The sequence below is a fragment of the Pelophylax lessonae genome (genome assembly GCF_965119305.1).
Source record: "Pelophylax lessonae genome assembly, chromosome: 3".
NCBI classification, from domain to species: Eukaryota; Metazoa; Chordata; class Amphibia; order Anura; family Ranidae; genus Pelophylax; species Pelophylax lessonae.
In genome coordinates this window covers 247,294,517-247,318,373 of record NC_138770.1, presented here as the reverse complement: position 1 = coordinate 247,318,373, position 23,857 = coordinate 247,294,517, and the positions used below count along the sequence as shown (strand labels likewise).

The window sequence follows — 23,857 nt, the reverse complement described above, 5'->3', positions numbered from 1 at the left end:
GCCATGTTTGATATAAAGATATTACTGATAGCTACTCTGTATTCCATGCCGTTCCTTACCATATGCATAAGAATTTAATTTGTTTTCCATTGATCCTTTAATTACTAAATTTGTTTAAAAGCTGTTATATTATCTCTTTTTTGACACAATATGGCACAATTTTGTTGTAATTTTGAAAACCAAATAAGACAACTGCAGTTGGTAGCCTTTCAAAGAAACCACCCCTTTAAGATGAAATCAATCCTGTTTCAAGTGTATTCCCTGGCTTTGTGATGAGGACTCTAGGGGTACATTTTGCAGAAAAATGGCTTTTTGATTGTTCAGAATTCTTTTCGATTAATATGCAGCTGTCATTCCTAGGCAAATCTAGACCCACTTTAATGTGCTCTTTTTTCCATTTTCTTTTCCCCAGGCTTCAAGCGATGTCTCTAGAAGAGACGGTCCATTCGTTTTTGACTGGAGCACGATACAACAGGTTACAGGCACAGAAATATATTTCAGATATCATTTTCAGTACCTCCTTAGCTTTTTCTAATTGACATTTTCTGGAGTCAAGGTGATGATCAGTGGTGACTACTTCAGAGAACTAATGCGAACCTATACAGACTTATTTATTAAAGGAAATATCTATTGTGATAAACTATAGCAACCAACATGTTGTTGGCTAGCACTAGTATTAGTACAATTTACTCCTTCCTATTGACCACTACACAGCATAAAGTGATTGTAAAGTCTCGTCGTTTTTTTTTTTGTTTTTTTTTAATAACAAACATGTTATACTTATCTGCCCTGTGCAGTTGGTTTTGCACAGAGCAGCCCCAATCCTCCTCTTCTCAGATCCCTCTTCACTCCTCCTGGCCCCTCTCTCCTGTCAAGTGCCCCTACACCAAGCAGCTTGCTATGGGGGCACCCAAGCCGAGCTGCAGCACTGTGTGTCCATTCAGACACAGAGCTGTGGTTTGGCCCTGCCACCTCCCTCTCCCGATTGGCTAACTGACTTAAATTGACAGCCATGGGAGCCAATGGTGCTGCAGCTGTGTCTCAACCAATCAGGAGGAAGAGTCCCGGACGGCCGAGGGATTCATAGACATCGCTGAATAGAGATGGGGCTCAGGTAAGTATTAGGGGTGCTGGGGAGGCTGCCACAAACAGAAGGATTTTTATCTTAATGCATAGAATAGAAAAAACCTTCTGACTTTACAACTCCTTTAACTGAACAAAACTGAATATTTCTGTATACTGTCAGGTGAACATTTACTCATTCACTGAATGGCAAACTAGTAAGAGAGGTGTGTATAGTTTATTCTCTTTAACCACTTTACGACCGCCCGCCACAGATGTACTGCGGCAGGCAGCCGCTCCTGGGTGAATCGCCTTAAATGTATAGGGCTCACTCTCGGGAGTCTAGGGGACGAGTGCTTCCGCCCCCGATCATCAGCGGGGAACCTGGTGCCTGTGTCAGGCGGCTCCGATTGCTGCCTGACACCCACGATGGTTCCACGCTTAGAGAGAAAGACGGTCGGCAGTTGTAAATACAGCCGACCGTTCTTCTCCCTGCGATGATCATAGAGATCATGTGATCCTGCTATATAGGATCACATGTCTCTATGGTCATTTCAGAAGCCATGCCCCCCCCACAGATAGAATCACTCCCCTAGGCTCACATTTAATCCCTTGATCACCCACAGGGTTAACCCCTTCCCTGCCAATGGCATTATTACAGTAAAAGTGCATATTTTTAGCCCTGATTACTGTAGTAATGTCACTGGTCCCCCAAAAGTGTCAAAAATGTCAGTTAGGGGTCCGATCTGTGTGCTGCAATGTCGCAGTCCCGCAAAAAATCGCAGATCACCGCCATTACTAGTAAAAAAAAAAAACAATAAAAATGACATAAATCTTTCCCGTAGTTAGTAGACACGATAACTTTTGTGCAAACCAATCAAAATGCGCTTATTTTGATTTTTTTTCCCAAAAATATGTAACAGAAAACAAATTGGCCTAAAATGTTAAAAAATTTTGATTTTTAAATTTTTTTTTGGGAATGTTATATAGCAGAATGTGAAAAATAATGTTTATTTATTTTTTTTTCAAAATTGTCGCTATTTTTTTGTTTATAGCGCAAAAAATAAAAATCACACAGGTGATCAAATACCGCCAAAAGAAAGCTCTATTTGTGAAAAAAAAAGGACATAAATTCCGTTTGGGTACAGTGTTGCACAACCACGCAATTGTCCGTTAAAGTAACGCAGCACCGAATCCCAAAATAGGGCCTGGTCAGGAAGGGGGCAAATCCTTCCGGTCTTAAAGTGGTTAAGGTGGAACTATACTCACCTTGGCTCTATCAATGCGATGTTCCAGAGCTCCCTGCCTGGCTGCTAACATCTTTGGATGGACTGCTTCTGGGTCTCAATCGCCGGCCGCTTTCATTAGCCAGACAGGGATGATGTCATTACCATGCATGCTCAGCAGTGCAGTCAGCTTCAGCATAGTCAAATTTGTACACTGAGCTGGACGTGCGCAGCTCATTGTACAAGGCGAACAGGCAGGTAGGTAACTTTAATGCAGAAGAAAAGACAAAGCAGGCCTTTTCTGCATTAAAAATCCTGCCTGTTAGTCCATTTTTATTTGGTAGCCTAAAGTTCCACTTTAAGTACAAACGCTCTGTCTAAGGGTGAGTACAGCAGGGATCGCCTTGAGTTTCTATCTGTGCATGCCCCTCCTTGTTAGACAGAACTTGATCGATAGATTGACTTCTGTGGAATGGCCCTGCTGGAAAACCTTTATCGATCAATGGCTGCAGCCAATCAGTGTATTCTGACAGCAGAGTTCTGTTGTCAGAAAACAATGTCATAGTGGGGACATTGTCCCCAATGCACCTCACTTGTGTGCATGGGGAAATTAGTTTTTTTCCGTTCAGCATGCAGGTGTATACCCAGCTTAGGTGTTTTAGTCTATGACTCTTTTTTATAGCTCGATCAAGCTACTTAATTTGCTGGTGATTAAATGCTAAGAGTAGCAATCAATCCCTGAACAGATGGAACTATTAGACCATTGTAGTTTAAAGGGATTGTAAAGTTTTTTTTTTAAAAAATACCAATAATAATAACAATAAATCCCTCCAGTTGAGTGCCCCCACAGGAAGCAGCTTGCTATGGGGGCACCCAAGCCGAGTCACAACTCCCTGTGTCCATTCAGACATGGAGCCGTGACCTGGCCAGCCCCCTCTCTCTCCTAATTGGCTGATTGACTTTAATTGACAGCAGTGGGAGCCAAACGTTTTGAGCTGCTGTCTTAGCCATTAGGATAAAAAAGCCTTCTGCCTTTACAAACCCTTTAGGCCGCACAAGTAAAATGTAGTAGCTTGCGATATCAGTCAGTTGCGCACTATTAGAGCCACTTGTTATAATGCAAGAGGAATCACTACTACACATTGCTTGTGTAGTTTTCATTACCATTTGTTTCATCTGTGTAGCGATCGACTGCTCCTTATGGTGATTAACCAATAGTGAATTTCCAATGTGGCCCTAGCCTAATATATGTACTAGGTGCTCAAATTAGGTGATGACTATTAAAGGTAAGTGAAGGTAATGCAGGCTTCTAAGCCAAAATGAGCGCAGATAGCCCTTTATTAGGGATGAAGTTTGGGTTCACTCTTACCATAGGTTCTGGGCAAATCCTGAGCTTTTAAGATTTGTAGCCCCAGTACATATGTGCACAGATTCGAGAATTTTTTTTACAACCATGATTCATTGGTGGCTTTCAAACCAAGTCCAGCAGGTTTATAATTGCCAAAAAGTGGACTTTTGGATAAGCCTGTATTTACCTCTAAAACCAGCAGGAGGGAGTTGTACACATGTCATGACCATGATGCTTTTCTTCTCTGCTGCATAAACATTATACCTCCATCTTTTGGAGTGCATCTAGGGTTGTCACCTCATTCTTTTAAAACTGAACCCATAACATTACACAGGTTCTGTGGCTAATTTAATGTAGATAAGGAACTACATGCGTTTAATTACCACCTTAATCAGCCACAGAACCTGTGTAATTAAAATGTGTTAAGTTTTAAAGTGATAAAGTGGCAACCCTAGTACCATCGTTGGATGCAACCCATTCTAGTGCATTGGGCTTCCCTCCAACCTCCCTGCATTAAACACAGATGCATGGTGTGGTGGGGTTAGGGTTGCTGCCTCATCCCTTTAAACAAGGACACACATTAAATACACAGGTTCTCTAGCTGATTAAGGTAGTAAATAAACTCACTTAGTGCCCTTATGTGCATTATATTAGTCTCAGAACCAGTGTAATTAATATGTGTCCTGGTTTAAAGGGATGAAGTGGCAACCCTAGGTGGGGGTGGCGTTTTCAAGTTTTGAGGGGGGCAAGGGATGCTGCTTGTGTACACAAGCCCTTACCATTTGACGAAAAAGTATGCTTTGCTGCTAAGACTACCTGTAAGGCTCTGTTCACATCTAGGCGTTCTTCTTCTGGACGACAGGCGTCCCGCGATCTGTTTGCATGATTTTATGATGATTCGTCGGGGGACGAACGCGGCACAATCGCTGCAAAATCGAGGTGCCTTTGGAAGTGACGGGGATCGCAAGGGCATCCCATGATTTGCCGTGATTCAGGATCGCGGGCAGAATTGCGATCCTGAATCATGGTAAATCCGGGATGCCTAGATGTGAACGAAGCCAAAAAGCTCTTTTTCCACACCAAAATGAATCAGACTGGGGTACTGCTGCTGTGTGCACCCAAGTTAAGTGTAAAAGAAGAAACAGCCAAATATGTAATGCCAATATATGCTATGGCTGAGAATTTCCATGAAAATTGTACTGTTACCTAACACCTGACACAGCTTTAGGCCTCTTGCACATCATTCTCCTGTTTGAGCATTTACTTTTTTAGACATAATTTCAGAAGTTGTTTTTTGTATGTATTTGCATGCATTTTCGCGTGTATGCATTCGCGCAAACTTTTCTCGCATTCTCGTTTTGTACAATATGCAAATGAGCATTTTGGTGCCTATTATTTGCATTTGCTTTTACCTGCTCTAGAGAGTGGTGCATTAAGCTATCTGCAGCTCTTTGTTATTTAATATTTAGCATTCACGCACATGAGGCATAAATTAATGACCAAAAATGCTGATTTTTCTATTCTTTTGTTACTGAAGATTGCGCAGCGCTTGTTTATGTACCTGTGTACGTAGGCACATTACCAATAACGGACTGTATTTTAGCTCAGTAAAAAAAAAACTGTACTAAGCTTCTTCAAGCGGCAGTGTGCAAGAGATCTTAAGGAATCCCCAAGCATGTTATTTCAAGAATTTGTGCATTTTTGAAGTTGCCCTTGACACATGAAAAGACCCTCTTATCCACTCTGTTGTTTTTTTTTTTTTTTTTTGCATTGTTACATGTCTCCGTGGCAATGCCCAGCATCCCAAAATCAGTAGAAATGTGGTTGAAGAGAGGATAACTTGAAAATACCCCACCATTTACCCTTATCCTATCAGGGCAAAGGAACAATTTTAAGGGTTTGTTAATGAGTTTTTGATGAAACATTTTACAGAACTTGTGCTTCACTTTGGACCTCTAGTGGCTGTTTCATGTAAATGCAGTTTTAAAGTTTTCATCTGTTCAGATTTCAGTTTCAGAAAGTATGTTTGGATTTCTTGAAAATGCAACATTAGTTGACAGGGAAAAAAAATGCTTACCGTAGAACATACAGTGAGAGTCAGTTCACACAATGAATCGCACAAGAACAAGCTGTGTGCTCCTTTGCGATTCACATGTGATCTGGGTGCAGTGCGTTTTCAACTCATTATTTAAAGGGGTTGAAATCACACCAGAGTGCAGCAAAAGTAGTGAATGCACTACTTTAGGCAACCCACTGCAACCAGATCACATGGTACTTCTGTACCATGCATGGATCGCGGGTTTCCTGCATTGCGTTCTGGTGCAAACTGGCTCTAAATAAAAGTAATAATACACTTCTATAGAAGTATAAAACTTTTACTATAACACTAGCATCTGAAGAGAAAATAAAATGAATATTACACCATAAATTAAGACATTACATTTTTCAAAAATCTAAAAGTAGCAATCACAAAATTTCTTGCATCTGAACAGAAATGTTTTTCTTTGTTAGCTGCATATTTAGCTTTATAAAAAGTAAGTTAGAGGTGGTAATATTCATCAATGTGCAAACTATAAGGCCTCATGCACACTGCTGCTCCTGAACTGATGCTTTTGCCATTTTACCTAAGCTCCTGAATGCGCCTCAATAAAAGCCTATGAGGTTGATTTACTAAAACTAGAGATTGCAAAATCTGGGGCAGCTGTGCATGGTAGCCTATCAGCTTCTAACTTCAGCTTGTTCAAATAGGCTTTGACAATAAAAAGTGGAAGCTGATTGGTTTCTGTGCAAAGCTGCACCAGATTTTCCACTCTCCAGTTTTAGTAAATCAATCCCTATATGTCCATGCACGCATAAGCTTTTAGAGGAGTTTAGGAGCATTATAACTTAGAGGCAGTGAAGGCTCCTTCTTTTGGGTATAAAGACACCAAATGCCGCTAAACAAGTCTAATTGTGCCTAAGTGCTAGGCGTGTTTAGCACTTGAGCATTTATTCATTTTAATGGGCAGAAAAAATGTAAATGCTGCCCAATGAAATAAATAAATGTCCAAATGCCAAACGCGGCTAAACTCTCCTAAACTGTTTGATAAATTATGGCTTAGGTGAGTTCCTAATTCTGATTTTCTCCTGTTAGGAGAAACAGCGTTTGCAATAAACCAGTGTGCATGAGGCCTAAGATTAATTTGTAGCGCCCTCCTCTATTTTGGCTGCCAGGTCAATTTTATTTTTTTGAGCTTCACTGTAGTGAGTGGAGTAGTGATTGGTGGTTCTGCTCAGGGTTTCCTCAGCTGAGAGTTTGATTCCTCCCACCTGCCTCTAAAGAAGTTTCTAGAGTATAGGACAGGCGGATTCAAATGATCAGTTGAATATTTCGTTCTTTTCCCTCAAGGGAGGGTATTGGATCTCTTGGGGCTGCTGGCCCTTGAGGCAGCTCCACTAAGACAAGAAACTGCAGTATACGCCTCTGCAGTTAAGGGGCTGAAGGCCTGGTGAAGATTTTCAAAAGATTACATTTGCAGGAGGGCACTACACTGCAGTTCTGGTCTGGAGAAGGATCTTGTTATCTCCCTCACTGAGGATCTACCTGCGAATGCTGGGTGACAGACAGCTCCCGGGACACTGTGAGTAAAGACCTTGCTGGGGACTGATAGTTGTGCAAGTGCCTTAAGTGAACTAAGTACAAGAAGTGGTTTTACGGACTGCTGCTATAGGGTCCTAGATATACGGGGCATTCCCTACTACCTCCAGAAAGGTGCTACTGAAAGATTAGCGAAGAGTTTTTTCCTTCTGATCATGGTTACTGATTGTTTTGGAGCATCCTGTGACCCTAAAACCCCCCTCCTGTTAAAGACATCACCTAGACTGAGTCTGAACTGTTGGTGTGCATAGGACTGTGCTTGTGTGACTTTAAGCCTCTGTACTACTGTGGGAGAACCTGCCAATCTCCAGTCTGGGGGTGGGCTCTACAAACAGCTAGGAAGCCAGCTGTGTGTTGAAAAATATTGCTACTATATATATATATATATATATATATATATAGTTATTTATGTTACTTTTGAAGAGCTAACTTCACTGTATAGGAGGACTGGTATCATTTAGAACAGTGTTTCTCAACTCCAGTCCTCAGGGCACAGGCCAGGTTTGCAAGAAAACTGAAATACATCACAGTTGATATCATTTGCTCCTCAGTGATTGCAGTATTCTAGTCTGCATCCCCCCAAGGTAATACTTAACCTCTTTCGGACCGCCCGCTGCAGATATACTGTGGCAGGGCGGCCCTCCTGCGTGAACCGACGTAACCCTACGTCAGTCGCATGCCTGCAGCTAGGAGCGAGCGCGCGCTAGTGAGCTCCCATCCCCACTCAGCAGAGGGGACTCTGATGCACGGGGCTGGCGGCTCCGATTGCCGCCTGCCACCCTCAATCGCTCCCTGCTGAGAGAGAAGGACAGTGTTGTAAACACGGCACAAAAACAAAGTGTGTGAATTGGGTGGAAATAAAGATATAAATCCAACCCAACTTCACCAAAAGGAGGTGATCAAATATAGGTACCAATGATACTTGCTCCACTTGGACCTTACACATTACTGTGCATTGTTCATTTACTTCTTAGCACGGAGGACTTTACCATTTGGCATCCAGCACATACTTGTGTCTGTTGTTCGATAACCCTGTGGACAGCTCATGCCCCCAGCATCAGACCTAACGACTCTCATTGGAGGGGATCACACTATCTTGGGCATTTTTGCTTTTCAGTGATATCATTACCAACTGTGCCCCAATTTCAACTTTGGAGGAATTTTTTACATTCCCATTATGGAACAACAGCACAGTATCATGACCGGATAACCAACTATCACTTTATTAAGACCCAGGATCTGCTCCAGAGGATCTAATCTATTTTTTCTTTTTGATTGTTGGTCTTGCCACAGTGTATCCGTTCAACACTTTTTGTCACACAGGATCATTTTTCGCTGTGCCAAGGACTTTTGCATGACCGGAGAATCTTATACCCCCTAGTTTGCATGGTAGCCCCACCTCATGCTTTGAACCGCACTACCATTTCTATGTTCTTGGTTCCAGACTAATACATGTTCACTTCTTGTTTTTTAATTGATTTTATATTGTGTCTTGTGTCCATATATGTGTCCAGTTCTTTCACCAGGCATAAGTGCCCAATAAATATTTTTCATATTTTCACAGCACCTCAGTTATCTTTGTGTATCATTGGTACCTATATTTGATCACCTCCTTTTGGTGAAGTTGGGTTGGATTTATATCTTTATTTCCACCCAATTCACACACTTTGTTTTTGTGCCATGTATATTGGGATCAATAGGTACCTATTGAGATACCCTTGAGTGTGACATTACTATTTTATTAGAGGCCAATTTAGGAACAAACCCCTTTATATTTTTTTCAGTGTTGTAAACACAGCTGACCATACTTATATCTGGAATGATCACCCCTGTGATCCTGCTATATAGGATTACATGTTCCTGTGATCATTTTAAAAGCCCAACCCTCATACAGATAGAAACACGCTCCTAAGTACACATTTAACCTCTTGATCACCCACAGTGTTAACCCCTTCCCTGCCAGTGTCATTATTACAGTAACAGTGCATATTTTTAACACTGATTACTGTAGTAATGTCACGGGTCCTCCCAAAAGTGTCAAAAATGTCAGTTAGGGGTCCGATCTGTCCACTGCAATGTCGCAGTCCCGCTAAAAATCACATAACGCCGCCGCCATTACTAGTAAAAAAAAACAATCAAAATTACATAAATCTTTGCCGTAGTTAGTAGACGCGATAACTTTTGCACAAACCAATCAAAATAGGCTTATTGCTATTTTTTTTTTTTTTTTACCAAAAATATGTAGCAGAGAAAAAATTGGCCTAAAATGATGAAAAAATTAGTTTTTTGCATTTTTATTTTTTGGGAATGTTATATAGCAGATTGTGAAAAATATTGTTTTTTTTTTCCGAATTGTCGCTCTTTTTTTGTTTATAGCGCAAAAAATCAAAATCGCAGAGGTGATCAAATACCACCAAAAGAAAGCTCCATCAGTGATCACATGGTGTACAGAGCCAATCACAGAAGCCCCTGTACCATGTAAAAGCTGTGACCAATCACAACAGAAAACAAGAGTAAAATAATAGTCATGAAAGAAAGCCATTCATGACAGTTAAAATGATAGCTGTTACAGTGGTCATCACTGTAACAAGCAATCACAGTGTAAAAAACAAAACAAATCCTGATCACCTTCCTAAAGTGACACTGCACTATTCTGGTGACATTATGTAAAACAAAGTTGTAAAAACAATAATAAAATTGTAAGAAAAAAACTATAAAAATGGAAAAAAATACTATATACACATATAGATATATATACAGTGCCTTGCGAAAGTATTCGGCCCCCTTGAACTTTGCGACCTTTTGCCACATTTCAGGCTTCAAACGTTAAGATATAAAACTGTAATTTTTTGTGAAGAATCAACAAGTGGGACACAATCATAAAGTGGAATGAAATTTATTGGATATTTCAAACTTTTTTAACAAATAAAAAACTGAAAAATTGGGCGTGCAAAATTATTCAGCCCCCTTAAGTTAATACTTTGTAGCGCCACCTTTTGCTGTGATTACAGCTGTAAGTGGCTTGGGGTATGTCTCTATCAGTTTTGCACATTGAGAGACTGAAATTTTTGCCCATTCCTCCTTGCAAAACAGCTCGAGCTCACTGAGGTTGGAGGGAGAGCGTTTGTGAACAGCAGTTTTCAGTTCTTTCCACAGATTCTCGATTGGATTCAGGTCTGGACTTTGACTTGGCCATTCTAACACCTGGATATGTTTATTTGTGAACCATTCTATTGTAGATTTTGCTTTATGCTTTGGATCATTGTCTTGTTGGAAGACAAATCTCTGTCCCAGTCTCAGGTCTTTTGCAGACTCCATCAGGTTTTCTTCCAGAATGGTCCTGTATTTGGCTCCATCCATCTTCCCATCAATTTTAACCATCTTCCCTGTCCCTGCTGAAGAAAAGCAGGCCCAAACCATGATGTTGCCACCACCATGTTTGACAGTGGGGATGGTTTGTTCAGGGTGATGAGCTGTGTTGCTTTTACGCCAAACATAAAGTTTTGCATTGTTGCCAAAAAGTTCGATTTTGGTTTCATCTGACTAGAGCACCTTCTTCCACATGTTTGGTGTGACTCCCAGGTGGCTTGTGGCAAACTTTAAACAACAGTTTTTATGGATATCTTTAAGAAATGGCTTTCTTCTTGCCACTCTTCCATAAAGGCCAGATTTGTGCAGTATACGACTGATTGTTGTCCTATGGACAGAGTCTCCCACCTCAGCTGTAGATCTCTGCAATTCATCCAGAGTGATCATGGCTGCATCTCTGATCAGTCTTCTCCTTGTATGAGCTGAAAGTTTAGAGGGGCGGCCAGGTCTTCGTAGATTTGCAGTGGTCTAATACTCCTTCCATTTCAATATTATCGCTTGCACAGTGCTCCTTGGGATGTTTAAAGCTTGGGAAATCTTTTTGTATCCAAATCCGGCTTTAAACTTCTCCACAACAGTATCTCGGACCTGCCTGGTGTGTTCCTTGTTTCATGATGCTCTCTGCGCTTTAAACGGACCTCTGAGACTATCACAGTGCAGGTGCATTTATACGGAGACTTGATTACACACAGGTGGATTCTATTTATCATCAGTCATTTAGGTCAACATTGGATCATTCAGAGATCCTCACTGAACTTCTGGAGAGAGTTTGCTGCACTGAAAGTAAAGGGGCTGAACAATTTTGCACGCCCAATATTTCAGTTTTTTATTTGTTAACAAAGTTTGAAATATCCAATAAATTTTGTTCCACTTTATGATTGTGTCCCACGTGTTGTTGATTCTTCACAAAAAATTGCAGTTTTATATCTTTATGTTTGAAGCCTGAAATGTGGCAAAAGGTTGCAAAGTTCAAGGGGGCCGAATACTTTCGCAAGGCACTGTATATAGTGTGTATATATATATATATATATATATATATATATATATATATATATATACACACTGCTCAAGAAAATTAAAGGGATACTTTAAAAACACATCAGATCTCAATAGGGAAAAATATTATGCTGTATATCTATATGTTAGGAACAAAAGGATGCCACATTGTTTAATGGAAATCAAAATTATCAACCTACAGAGAGCTGAATTCAATGACACTCCGAAAAAATCTAACTGAAAAAGAAAAAAATGCAGCAGGCTAGTCCATTTTGCTGAATTTTCATTGCAGTAACTTCAAATGGTACTCAGTAGTTTTTATGGCCCCCACGTGCTTGTATGCATGCCTGTCAATGTCTGGGCATGCTCCGAATGAGACGACAGAGGGAGTCTTGGGGTATTTCCTCCCAGATATGGACCAGGGCATCACTGAGTTACTGAACAGATGGAGGTGCAACCTGGAGGCATCGGATGGACCAAAACCTAATGTCCCAGAGGTGTTCTATTGGATTTAGGTCAGGCGAGCATGGGGACCTTTCAATGGTATTAATTTCTTCATCCTCCAGGAACTCAGGAACCCAGGACCACAGCACCGGCATAGGGTCTGACAATGGGTCCAAGGATTTCATCCTGATACCTAATGTCAATCAATGTGCTATTTTATAGCCTGTAGAAGTCTGTGAATCCCTCCATGGATATGCCTTACCAGGCATCACTGACCCCCCACCAAACTGGTCATGCTGAATGATGTTACAGACAGTATAATGTTCTCCATGGCTTCTCCAGACCCTTTCACGTCTGTCACATGTGCTCAGGATGAACCCGCTCTCTCATCTGTGAAAAGCACAGAGCACAAGTGGCGGACCTGCCAATTCTGGTGTTCTATGGCAAATTCCAGTCAAGCTCCATGGTGCCAGGCAGTGAGCACAGGGCCCACTAGAACACGTCAGGCCCTCAGGCCACCCTCATGAAGTCTGTTTCTGATTGTTTAGTCAGAGACATTTACACCAATAGCCTGATGGAGGTCATTTTGTAGGCCCCTGGCAGTGCTCTTCCTGTTCCTCCTTGTACAAAGGAGCAAATACCAGTCCTGCTGATGGGTTAAGGACCTTCTATGGCCCTGTCAAGCTCTCCTAGAGTAACTGCCTTTCTCCTGGAATCTCCTCCATGCTCTTGAGACTGTGCTGGGAGACACAGCAAACCTTTTGGCAATGGCACGATGATTGATGTGCCATCCTTGAGGAGTTGGAGCGCCTGTGCAACTTCTATAGGGTCCAGGTATCACCTAATGCTACCAGTAGTGACACTGACCCTAGCCAAATGCATAACTATTGAAAAAGTCAGAAAAGATGAGTAGGGAAAAAAATGCCAGTGCCCTCCACTGCTACTAAACTGACCAGATCAATTTCCCAGGAGTTTAATTGACTTGATGCTATACTCTGATTAAAAACTGTTCCTTTAATCTTTTTGAGCAGTGTATATTTTATAAACTTTCACCAGTCAGTGTCCCTAATTACTGTCACACCAATTGCAGTGTCCCTGACCACTGCCACATCAGTTCTGTGGATTCTTGCTGCTGGAATAACTGGTGGCCACTGAGCCCTTTTAACTAATAGTGGGCTGATAGTGGCTGCTACAGTTCGCATTTAGCCATACACAAAGTGGTTAGCTGTGGATAGGGACAGATGTCTGAGCCTGGACGCCACTGCTGATCGCATAGCTCATTCCAGAAGCAAGAATCCACAGATTTTAGCTGCACCAACCCGGTCATATGAAAGGGGCCTTACGGTGTCCCTGATCACCGCTACACCAGTTACAGTGTCCCTGATCGACACCACACCAGTTACAGTCTCCCTGATCACTGCCACACCAGTTACACCATAGCTGATCACCGCCACAGCAGTCACGGTGTCCCTGATCATCACCACAGCAATCACTGTGTCATCATAGGGACTTGTTCACGTGTGCGATGCTCTCTGAAGAGCCATGCATATTCAGATCGCTCTTCAGAAAGCATCTGACAGTCAGTGAGGAGGCATTGTATTACCTCCTCACCACCAGCTTTACTCCAGATCCTGCACAAGCAACCCCACTTGAATAGGTCACGATCAGTGGGAGTACAGGGGGTATACTATCTGCCACAGCAGTTGCAATGCAAAGCATTGCAGCCACAGCATCTACTATCATATAACTGCTTTTTGATCACATTTCTGCCTATTGACAGTACCAATCCTTTACGTGTTTTCTGACTATGTCTCTGCCTGCAGCTGAACGGACCTGATAATCTGCTCATCCCACTGACTACATTCCTGCGAGACACTAGTCCCAGCCATCCCCTGTGGACAACTGCACTCCTGGAACCACAGGAACTCTTTTGCTTTAGCCTACTGTACTTCCTGGACAGTGAGCATGGCATTCCTGTGGGCAGCAATGTACCAGTTGTCTAGGCTTGCTTGGTTTATAGGACTGCTATAGGTGATACTACACTAAGCTATATTCTCTGACCACTCGCATAGAAGCGACCATTCAAGTATATTGGTTTTGGTACAATTGGTTAATTTGTGTGATACGCAAGATACAATGTTCAGTATAAAGCCAGTCCAAACATTGAAAAAGTCTCACATTGCTATCGCCATACTCAGAAGGAGTAGCAGAATGTGTTTTAAAGTGTAATTTTAAGTATGCCCATGCTGTGTGAGAGAAATATCTTATTTAATTGAAAACTTTTCATTTTCATTACGCATTTTCCAAAAATATTAGGTCTTCAGAAGACTCACTATGCCTTTAGAAAAAACCTTGCGGTAATTGCTTTCTAAAATTTTATTGGTGTTTCCTTGTCCTGGTGCTCCAGGACCTCCAAAAATGTGATAGGTAGTCAGGAAATTAGATGCATAATTTATGCCCCTAGAAATCCTGAAGGTGCTCCTTGGATTTTGGGGCCCTCTGTGTGGCTAGGCTGTGAAAAGGTCTCACATATGTGGTATTCCCATACTTGGGAGGAGTAGGAGATTTGTTTTAGTGTGTAATTCTAAGTATGGCTATGATGTGTGTTAGAAATAGCTTATTAACTGACAATTTTGTGTAAAAAAAAAAAATAATAATAATTTTCATTTTATTTCCTGCATTTTCCAAAAACTTGTAGCAAAAAATGACAGTTTTAAAAGACTCATTCTGCGTTTTCCGAAAACTTGTGGCAAAAAAAATTAGGTCTTCAGAAGACTCATTATGTCTCTTAGAATATACCTTGGGGTGTTTTCTTTCCAAAACGAGGTCATTTTGCGGATGTTTCCACACAATCGTGGTGCTTCAGAGCCTCCAGAAATGTGATAGGTAGTCAGGATATAAGATGTGTAATTCATACTCCTTTAAAACCCAAAGGTGCTACTTGAATTTTGGGCCCTTCTATCCATTTAGGCACACATGTGGTATCCTCATACTTGGGAGGCATAGCAGAATGTGTTTTAGGGTGTAATTCTAAGTATGCAAGATGTGTGTATTCTAAAGGTGGGTACATGTGGATTGAAATTCGGCCAGTTTAACTGGCCCTCTCTGTGTGACAGAAGTTGAGTGGTAGATCAATGTCTTTCGAACGGCCATGTTGGAAAACCTTCATTGATCAGCGCCTGCAGTCAATTGGCGTATTCTGAGAGTGATTAATCCCTGCTGTCAGAATGCAATGTTGCAGTGGGAAGGATTCCTCCATCCACCTCACTGCTGTGGATGCAGAAACCTGTTTGTTTTTTTCATTAAGCCCACCAGCTGAATGATAAAAAAAAAAAAACTAAGTGTTTATACCCGCCTTTACTTGAATCTTGGTGACCTTTGTGTATTTGTTCCTGATCTGTACAGCAATTCAGTGTGAAATTTGTGAGGGTGGGTTCCACGATGGTGACAACAGTGGATCGTACCTGCTGTGTGTTAATATGACCTCTTGTAGTCTCCACCGGAATCCCATGTGACAGAGTAATGATGCAGGAGCACAACTGAGAGACAGTAAGAAAGTGTTGTCATTCTTTAACAGGAACAAGGCAGAATTACAAGGTAATATTTTAATTAATGCTGCACATTTTAGGAATATTAAAAATAGCTTTTAAAATTCTATTACCATGTTAAGGCTTCTATGAGATTTTAGTGATCAAGGTTACACCTCCATTAAAGGTCAGTTATAATAAACACTTTTCCTAAATCTACACTGTTCTTGTGTATGTTACAGTGAATAAGGATAATTCTTTATTTGGATAACTCATATTACAAGACTATGGCATTGTGCTGCAATAATATTATAACTAATGAAAGCCATACAAAATTACAGGGGGAAAGAGGCTGAAAGTGTTTTGTTACATTCAACGTACTGTCATTAATAGCCAGCAGCAGATGGATAGACAGAGTGCAGGCAAAATGACAGACCTCACAGACACAAACAGAGACAATATAGGTACAAATGAGGTGACTATGACCTACTGTATGGCAAACTCCAGGGGAGGCATTCAATTATCTGAAGAATTTTGGCTTCCATTATTTCTACTGGTTTGATCCTATGGGGCAGCATTTCTAACACTTTATAAAGCATAGCGCACAAGTCTCTACTGATATAGTTGACAGCTCAGGATGTTTCTTTTTCATCCTCCATTAGGCACATACTGTAACATTTTATAGAGTCTTTGAGGAGGTAATATTTCCCCATTCACATATATCCCCATTACTTACTTTACATTTTTATTAGTAACATAATTGTATAGCTGAGCGGGATCAAACACACTGGAGTAAAATACCTAATGATTTTCAGAGTAAATAAAGTACTGAGGAGGTTGCATGTGGAACAAGCAACAGAATATAACAGCAAAGGGCACAGCAGAAATATGTTAGATGCATGTCAGATTTGTATACATTATTTTAAATAGTGATGCATAACTTCATTTAAAAAAAATTTGGCTAAAAAAACAAGGGATCTGTTCTCTGCCACGATACTGAAAACTCACCTCTCCCACCAACAGAAGATCCTGCAGAATCCAACATTTCCAGTAGTGTTGATTTCAATGCACTTTGGGTCCTGTCGCCAGAGGAATGTAGGGGCCCAGGTGAATCAAACCACTGAGCACAGTGAGTAACCAGGAATTGTTGGATAGTGTAGGGGAACCCCGTATTAAAATATGACTAAAGGAATTTTTTTCTAGCTTGGGATAGAGTGGAAAGGAATTAGAACACCTGTCATGGTTTTATTGCCGTCTGTTATCACAGAGAGTGAAGACAATTCCAAATTTTGGGTTGTCCCCAGAACAGTATATGAGGAGCAATTTTCCAATGAGGACACTAGTTCTAGTGACCCTGGTGACTACCAGGGATTCCCTCACTTTGGCGGGATTCTTGTTTTGGCTATGGGGCAAGAAGTGAAGAGAACTCCCCCCCAAAGTGATACATATAGCAAAAACAACTGACAGAGGTTATAACTCTACTCTACTCTAAACTTCGTTTACTTTATCCAAAAAAAAAAAAAAAGTTGTGCCTTTATTTCTACCTTAAAGTGGAATTCCAGGATAAAGTTAACTATTCTTAAAATGCTCTCTCCCCCTTCCCCTTCCTAACACCTGTTCTGATTAACCTGTGTAAGAAAGATCTGTATACCTACCTAGTTTCAGGCCTTTCTGGTCAGGTCACCGGCTCCCCAGCCAGCAGCAGGTACAGGGGAGAGAAGGAAGTGATAATGGGCCATAATAAGCCTATGGGTGACATCACTACTCCAAGGCATTGTCAGTCATTGTTGATTGGTCTCTCCTCTCCCCAGCAGCCAGCGCTCACTGACACAAGGGAGATCATTTTACCAGACCAGAGCGTCCTGAAAATAGGTGTATATAAGGATCTTGCTTACACAGGTTACTCAGAGTAGGTTTTAAGAAGGGGAGGGAGTCGTTTTAAAATTATCTAGCTTTATCCTTGAATTACACTTTAAGGATGGCCATAATTTCTTTCCTGCAACCACGGTTTGCAGAAAAGAAATTTGCTTGAATTCCCCATCAACATAGACAGTGTTGATGCGGGAATTCCTCCTGCCGGGCCACTGTTTTTTCCCGGCAGGGGGCGGGGGAGGGCAGGAGAATACAGTAATTATTGCTAGCAGCTATAGCAGCTGCTAGGGATAAGTGCAGGTAAAACCTGACATGCTGGTTGTACCCAAGTTGATCGATTGATCAACTTGGTACACTCAGCCTGCCGATACAGGATTCGAATCTCAGCCAGTTCCTGCTGAACCGGCCAAGATTAGAACCGTGTATGGCCTTGCCTAATGCTCATGATTTCTAATGGAAAGTCTAACAATCTAATATAAGTGGGTTGGTCAGGTGTTTACACATTTTTGGCCACATAGTATATGCACAAGCACATTTACATGATATACTGACATCCATCACAGAAAGACTAATTATCTGATCAAACTACTGTCTGTGAAGTTTTTCTTCATATAGCAATATGGAAGATTTCAGTACCACAGAAAGCAATGAGAACAATAATAATGATAATAACTTCCACAATTTCAACTTGACTAACTTTATCTACAATATATATTTTAATCACACATTGCCAGTAAAGAATGATAAAATAGTATAAGTCATATAAGTCTGGCTTTTGTATATGCATGAAAATGTGAACATCATAACAATAGCTGTAACCTACCAGGTCATGAACAACCCAAATCACACTATTTTCCATCACAGCTCCAGTACAATATATGATTTGCCCATAATTTTTGACAGGTCTCTGTGGAGCACAGTGAACCAGAAAAAAACTTTTCGAGTGACATTTCAAAACCTTTAAGGAAAGGGAAGATAAATATAGAAATTAGACATTTATTCCAAAAAAAAGGTACATTTAAAAAAAAAAAAAAAAGAAAACATTACATAATTTACAATGCTCAGTTAATTTTTTTATATTAAATCAGTTTTTGTCAGTCTAGGTGATTTTTTTTTAACTAGTATTAGGAGATTAATACAGTAATATCTCTTCCTGGACAGTAAAAGGGTTTGCTTGTACAAATAGAGGGTATAATTCTCAAGTCTGAATATATAGTATTAGGACCTTCAGAGCAAATGTTATTTTGAATATTAAACGTTTTTGGGCCCAGGCAATCAATCTTATTAGTCTGCTTAGCATTAAAGTGGAATTTACCTGTATCGGAACACCACAAACCAAACATGTTAGGCCCCTTTCACACGGTCCGCATTCCGTTGCGGACCGTGCTCTGCTCAGCAGGGATCGATCCGCCGATCTCCGCTGAGCCGGCGGATGACAGCTCCGTCTCCGCACTGTGTGCGGAGAGGGAGGTGTCAGAGCCCGGCTGCTCTCTATGGGGAATCGGATGAGAGCAGACCGCCTGTCCGCTCTCATCCGATGCCATCCAATCCGATCCCCAGGACGGATGGAAAATAGGGTTTCCATCCGTCCGGATTTCACGGACAGGATCGGATGCGGATGGCAGCGGGTGTCAGCAGAGATGTCACTGCTGACATCCGCTGCTCCATAGGGCTGAATGGGGCATCCGATCAGATCCGCCTAAAAAACTGACAAGCGGATCTGATCTGAACGCCCGTGTGAAAGAGCCCTTATTTGATTAATTTTTAATATTTAAAGCAAACTCACCCATCCATGCACGTCTTCATTCTTTTTTTTTTTTTTGAGAAATCAATTTTCCTAGCATTTCTTGTTGCTGCCATCTTGAGTAAGGGCAGATGATTCATGTAGCATGTACTTCCTTTTACTTCCGGGAATCCTTCTGCCTTTAGCTCTGGTAGGCATGCAGGCATTCCAGATAAAAAAAAAATGCCTATGATGAGTTCTGGGATGTATGACATTGTTTTGGCCTAGGACATAAACCAGGAAGCAACTGAAGAAATGTAAAAAAAAAAAAATGTTTAAAACAAATAAATACAATAGACCTTCCTATCTATTTACTAATTGTAGCAACAGGATTAAAATAGTATGTTGATTGAGACAGTAAAATTCTGCTTTAAAGGAAGATAAACCATTTATTATTATTTAAAGTAGGACTATAGGTAAACTTTTTTTTTTTTTCATTTTAGAGTAAGGGGAGGGTTTTAACCCCTGTCAGATTTTTTTTCCACATCTGTGTCCCATTGCAGAGATTTCACTTTACTTCCTGTCCCATAGCCAAACAGGAAGTGAAAGGAAATCCCTGAAAATGAAGGCGATTCTTTGGAGCCCCTTAGGTCACCAGAACTAGTGTCCCCATTGGAAGATTCCCCTCTATTACTTTTTTGGGGACAACCCAAAATTTGGGAATTTCTTTAACTTTAACTTTCAATGATAATGGTAAACAGGACAAATAGAGAGTGTGAATCTTCTTAACCACTTAAGCCCCGGAAGATTTTACCCCCTTCCTGACCAGGGCCTATTTTGCGATTCGGCACTGCGTGACTTTAACGGACAATTGCGCGGCCGTGCGACGCTGTATGTAAATGAATTTGGCGTCCTTTTTTTCCCACAAACAGACATTTCTTTTGGTGGTATTTGATCACCTGTGCGTTTTTGATCATGTGCGTTAAAACAAAAAAGAGCGTCAATTTTGCAAAAATAACAATATTTTTCACATTTTTTTATATGAAATTCCCCAAAAAATTGTAAAAATCGAAATTTTTTAACATTTTAGGCCAATTTTTTTTTACCATATGTTTGGTAAAAAAAAATCGCAAAAAGCGTATTTTGATTGGTTTGCGCAAAAGTTATTGCGTTTACTAACAAAGGGAAAGATTTTTGTAATTTTTGTTGTTTTTTTTTTAACGCGTAATGGCGGCGATCTGCGATTTTTTTTTTTGCAGGACTGCGACACTGCGGCGGACAGATCGGACCCTTGACTGACATTTTTGACACTTTTGGGGTTACCAGTGACATTACTGCAGTAATCAGTGCTATACATATGCACTGTTACTGTAAAAATGACACTGGCAGTGAAGGGATTACATTTTTTTGAGAGGGAAGGGTTAAGTGTGTCCCTAGGGGCGTGTTTCTAACTGTAATTGGCTGTGGCTTGATGTGTAAGAACAGTGATCAACGGTCCTACATAGTAGAACCGTTTGATCACCATTCTTACACAGTGGAGAGTGACAGGCGGCTTTGTTTACATTAGCCGCCTGCCTTTCGCGAGTGCCCGGCGGACATCGGGTCCGCCGGGCACATGCACGGGGGGGTCCGTGACAGAGCGGCACGCGCGCTCGCTCCCAAAACCCTTACAGGGTAGCTACGTAGCCCTACGTCGTTTTGCCTGTGGGGGACTGACTGCCGACGTAAATAGTCGTGCGGCAGTCGGCAAGTGGTTAACAAGGTCACAGACAGCAAAAAAAAAAAAAACTGACAGGGGTTCTAATCTATCTCCACTTTATCCAAAACAAACAAAAGTTTTGTCTTTAGTTATACCTAAAGTTTGATAATATATCTGAAATCTAGGTTCTTCTAATAATGGATAGAAAAATAAAGCCATGCTTTTTAGGCTTCAGGTCAGTTCATACGTACATCTAGAAAATTATTATTTTTGACTGCAGTAAGAACTAAAAATTGGACTTGAAATACATAAGGGGAGCAAAAAATCGACCTGCTCGGGGCTTTAGTTTTTGGTTGTGGCACTGCTGTGACTCATCAGGCCAACCTACTACTTTATTTTTACAGTCTGGTGGTCCCAGAACCCCCTCTGAATACTTGCACGCAAAGCAGGAGAGGTAAGAAAATCCACTATATAGTTCTTGCTGTTTCTCACACACAGAAAAGCTGAGGTACAAAAGTTCCTAAAAGCCTGCCTTTAAAAGCGGCATCTAGTGATTTGCCAGAAGGAATAAAGTTAAACAGCAAAATCAGACTCATCCATCTTACATATGAGGAACTATTTGAACTCTTGCTGCTTTAAGGTAAATCAAGGGGGTTCCTGACTGTTGCACTGCTGCAGTCTTTTCAGAATGGCCTTTGTAATGCACTTACTGTTTTAAAGTGTTTCTAAAGGGTAGACATTTTTTACCCTAATGCTTTCCCTGCATTACGGTAAAAAATGTCCCAGTAGTAGTATCGCCCCCTATACTTACCCAAGTCCTTTCCCAATCCAACGCTGTGCCCTTCTGCAGCAGTGTTCTCCTCTCTTCCTCCCATTGGCTCCTGTTGCTGTCAATCAATTCCTGTGAGGAGGGAGTGGGGCAGGGCCAAGTCGTGCTGTGTGTGTCTATGGACCCACACAACCTGGCTCAGGAACTAGCCTGCATGTCTGCCCCCATAACAAGCAGTTTGCTATGGTGGCAGACACAAAAGAGGAGGAGTTGAGGACCACAGAAGTGGAGGTTCACAACAGCTCTGTGCAATACCATTGCATAGAAAAAGTAAGTATAACATGTTTGTTATTTTATAAAAAATTCCAGCCTATAAAACCACTTTATTAACTAACTAAAATGTCTTAATGTGCAATGAACCTTGTCTTGGGATATGTAACTACAACTTTATATTAGTTTGAGAGTATGTTGTGGCTTCTTGTGATTTGATGTTTGGATAGTATATATATCACTTTAAGACTTAAGTTGCATTGACTGTAGGAAATAGTTTTTCCTCCCTGATCCCACTATCTCTGTGATCAAGACTCTATTGGGTGAAAAGTTAGAGAGGGTTAGTCCTATGTAGGGCTGCAGTGTGTTATGTCCAGATCATTATTGTTGTCCGGGTCATTATTGTTGACCAACGTTATTGTTGGTCTAATGATGACATCAGACCAACAATAATGTTGGTCTGATGTCATCATTGTGTGACTTTCTACTTTCCTATTGATTTCATAAAGTGTGGTTGGTCGGAACCCAGAGTTCCAGAGGCCAGAGATTTTCAGAGTGGAGTAGGGTGGTGACATCTCTCTACATGTCTATTGCATAGGATTGATTTTTTTTTTTTAATAAAAATATCTATATATACCAGCAGTAATCAGCACGGGTTTACAAATGGGCGTTCTTGTCAAACCAAGCTCTTAACATTCTACGAGGAGGTGAGCTGTGAGCTTGATAGGGGGAGACCAGTGGATGTGGTGTACTTGGATTTCGCTAAGGCGTTTGATACAGTTCCCCACAAGCGCTTAATTTATAAAATAAGGTCTGCAGGTATCGATAGCAGGGTTTGCTCTTGGATACGGAACTGGCTTAAAAGGCGTGTCCAAAGGGTAGTAATAAACAGCGCATACTCAGACTGGTCTGAGGTGGTAAGCGGGGTCCCCCAAGGCTCAGTCTTGGGACCAACCTTGTTCAATTTATTCATAAACAACATTGAGGTCGGGATCAGTAGTTCGATATCAGTTTTTGCAGATGACACAAAATTGGCCAGGGCAATAACTTCACAACATGAAGCAGATATCCTACAGAATGACCTGAACAAAATTACAGAGTGGGCAACGACATGGCAAATGAGGTTTAACGTGGAGAAGTGTAAGGTTTTGCACTTGGGGACTAAAAACATAAAAACACAATACACGTTAGGAGGGGAACCCTTGGGGGAATCAAAAATGGAGAAGGATCTGGGAGTCTTGGTTGATGATAGATTAGGCAACAGCATGCAATGTCAAGCGGCAGCTGCCAAAGCCAGCAGAATATTAGCATGCATAAAGAAAGGGATGTATTCCAGAGATAAGACTATAATCCTTCCACTTTATAAAACTCTGGTCCGACCGCATCTGGAGTATTCTGTCCAGTTCTGGTCGCCAGTCCTCAGGAGGGATGTGTTGGAGCTGGAGAGAGTCCAGAGAAGGGCAACTAAACTAATTAGGGGATTGGAGGACCTTGACTATGAAGAGCGTCTACAATCGCTCGATTTATTCTCCCTGGAGAAGAGACGTCTGAGGGGGGACATGATAGCAATTTATAAATATCTTAATGGGGATCCCAGCTTAGAAAAAAAGCTGTTCATTCGAAGGGATTGCATGAGGACTCGAGGGCATACAATGCGATTAGAGGAGAAGCGTTTTAACCTCAGGCAACGTGGGGGGTTCTTTACTGTTAAGGCAACAAGATTGTGGAATTCTCTACCACAAGAGGTGGTTTCTGCGGGTAGTATGGTGGCTTTCAAAAGACTCTTAGACTTACATCTCAAGGATCAGAACATTCAGGGGTATGTGAGATGATTACAGCCACACACACCTACACAGGTTGAACTAGATGGACTATTATAAGACTGTGGACCTCGCGCTGTAGGAGTGTGTATAAG

General features: G+C 41.3%; 1 protein-coding gene across 1 annotated transcript in view; it reads left to right on the top strand.

Moving 5' to 3' along the window:
- LOC309550822 (uncharacterized protein) overlaps positions 1 to 23,857 on the top strand; it is a gene marked incomplete at both ends in the record, with an annotated part of 410,136 nt that overhangs the window by 369,357 nt on the left and 16,922 nt on the right. The window contains one exon of the mRNA XM_082251167.1: positions 413 to 475. Within this exon, the coding sequence (XP_082107293.1) occupies positions 413 to 475 (63 nt within the window). The remainder of the gene's footprint in view (positions 1 to 412; positions 476 to 23,857) is intronic.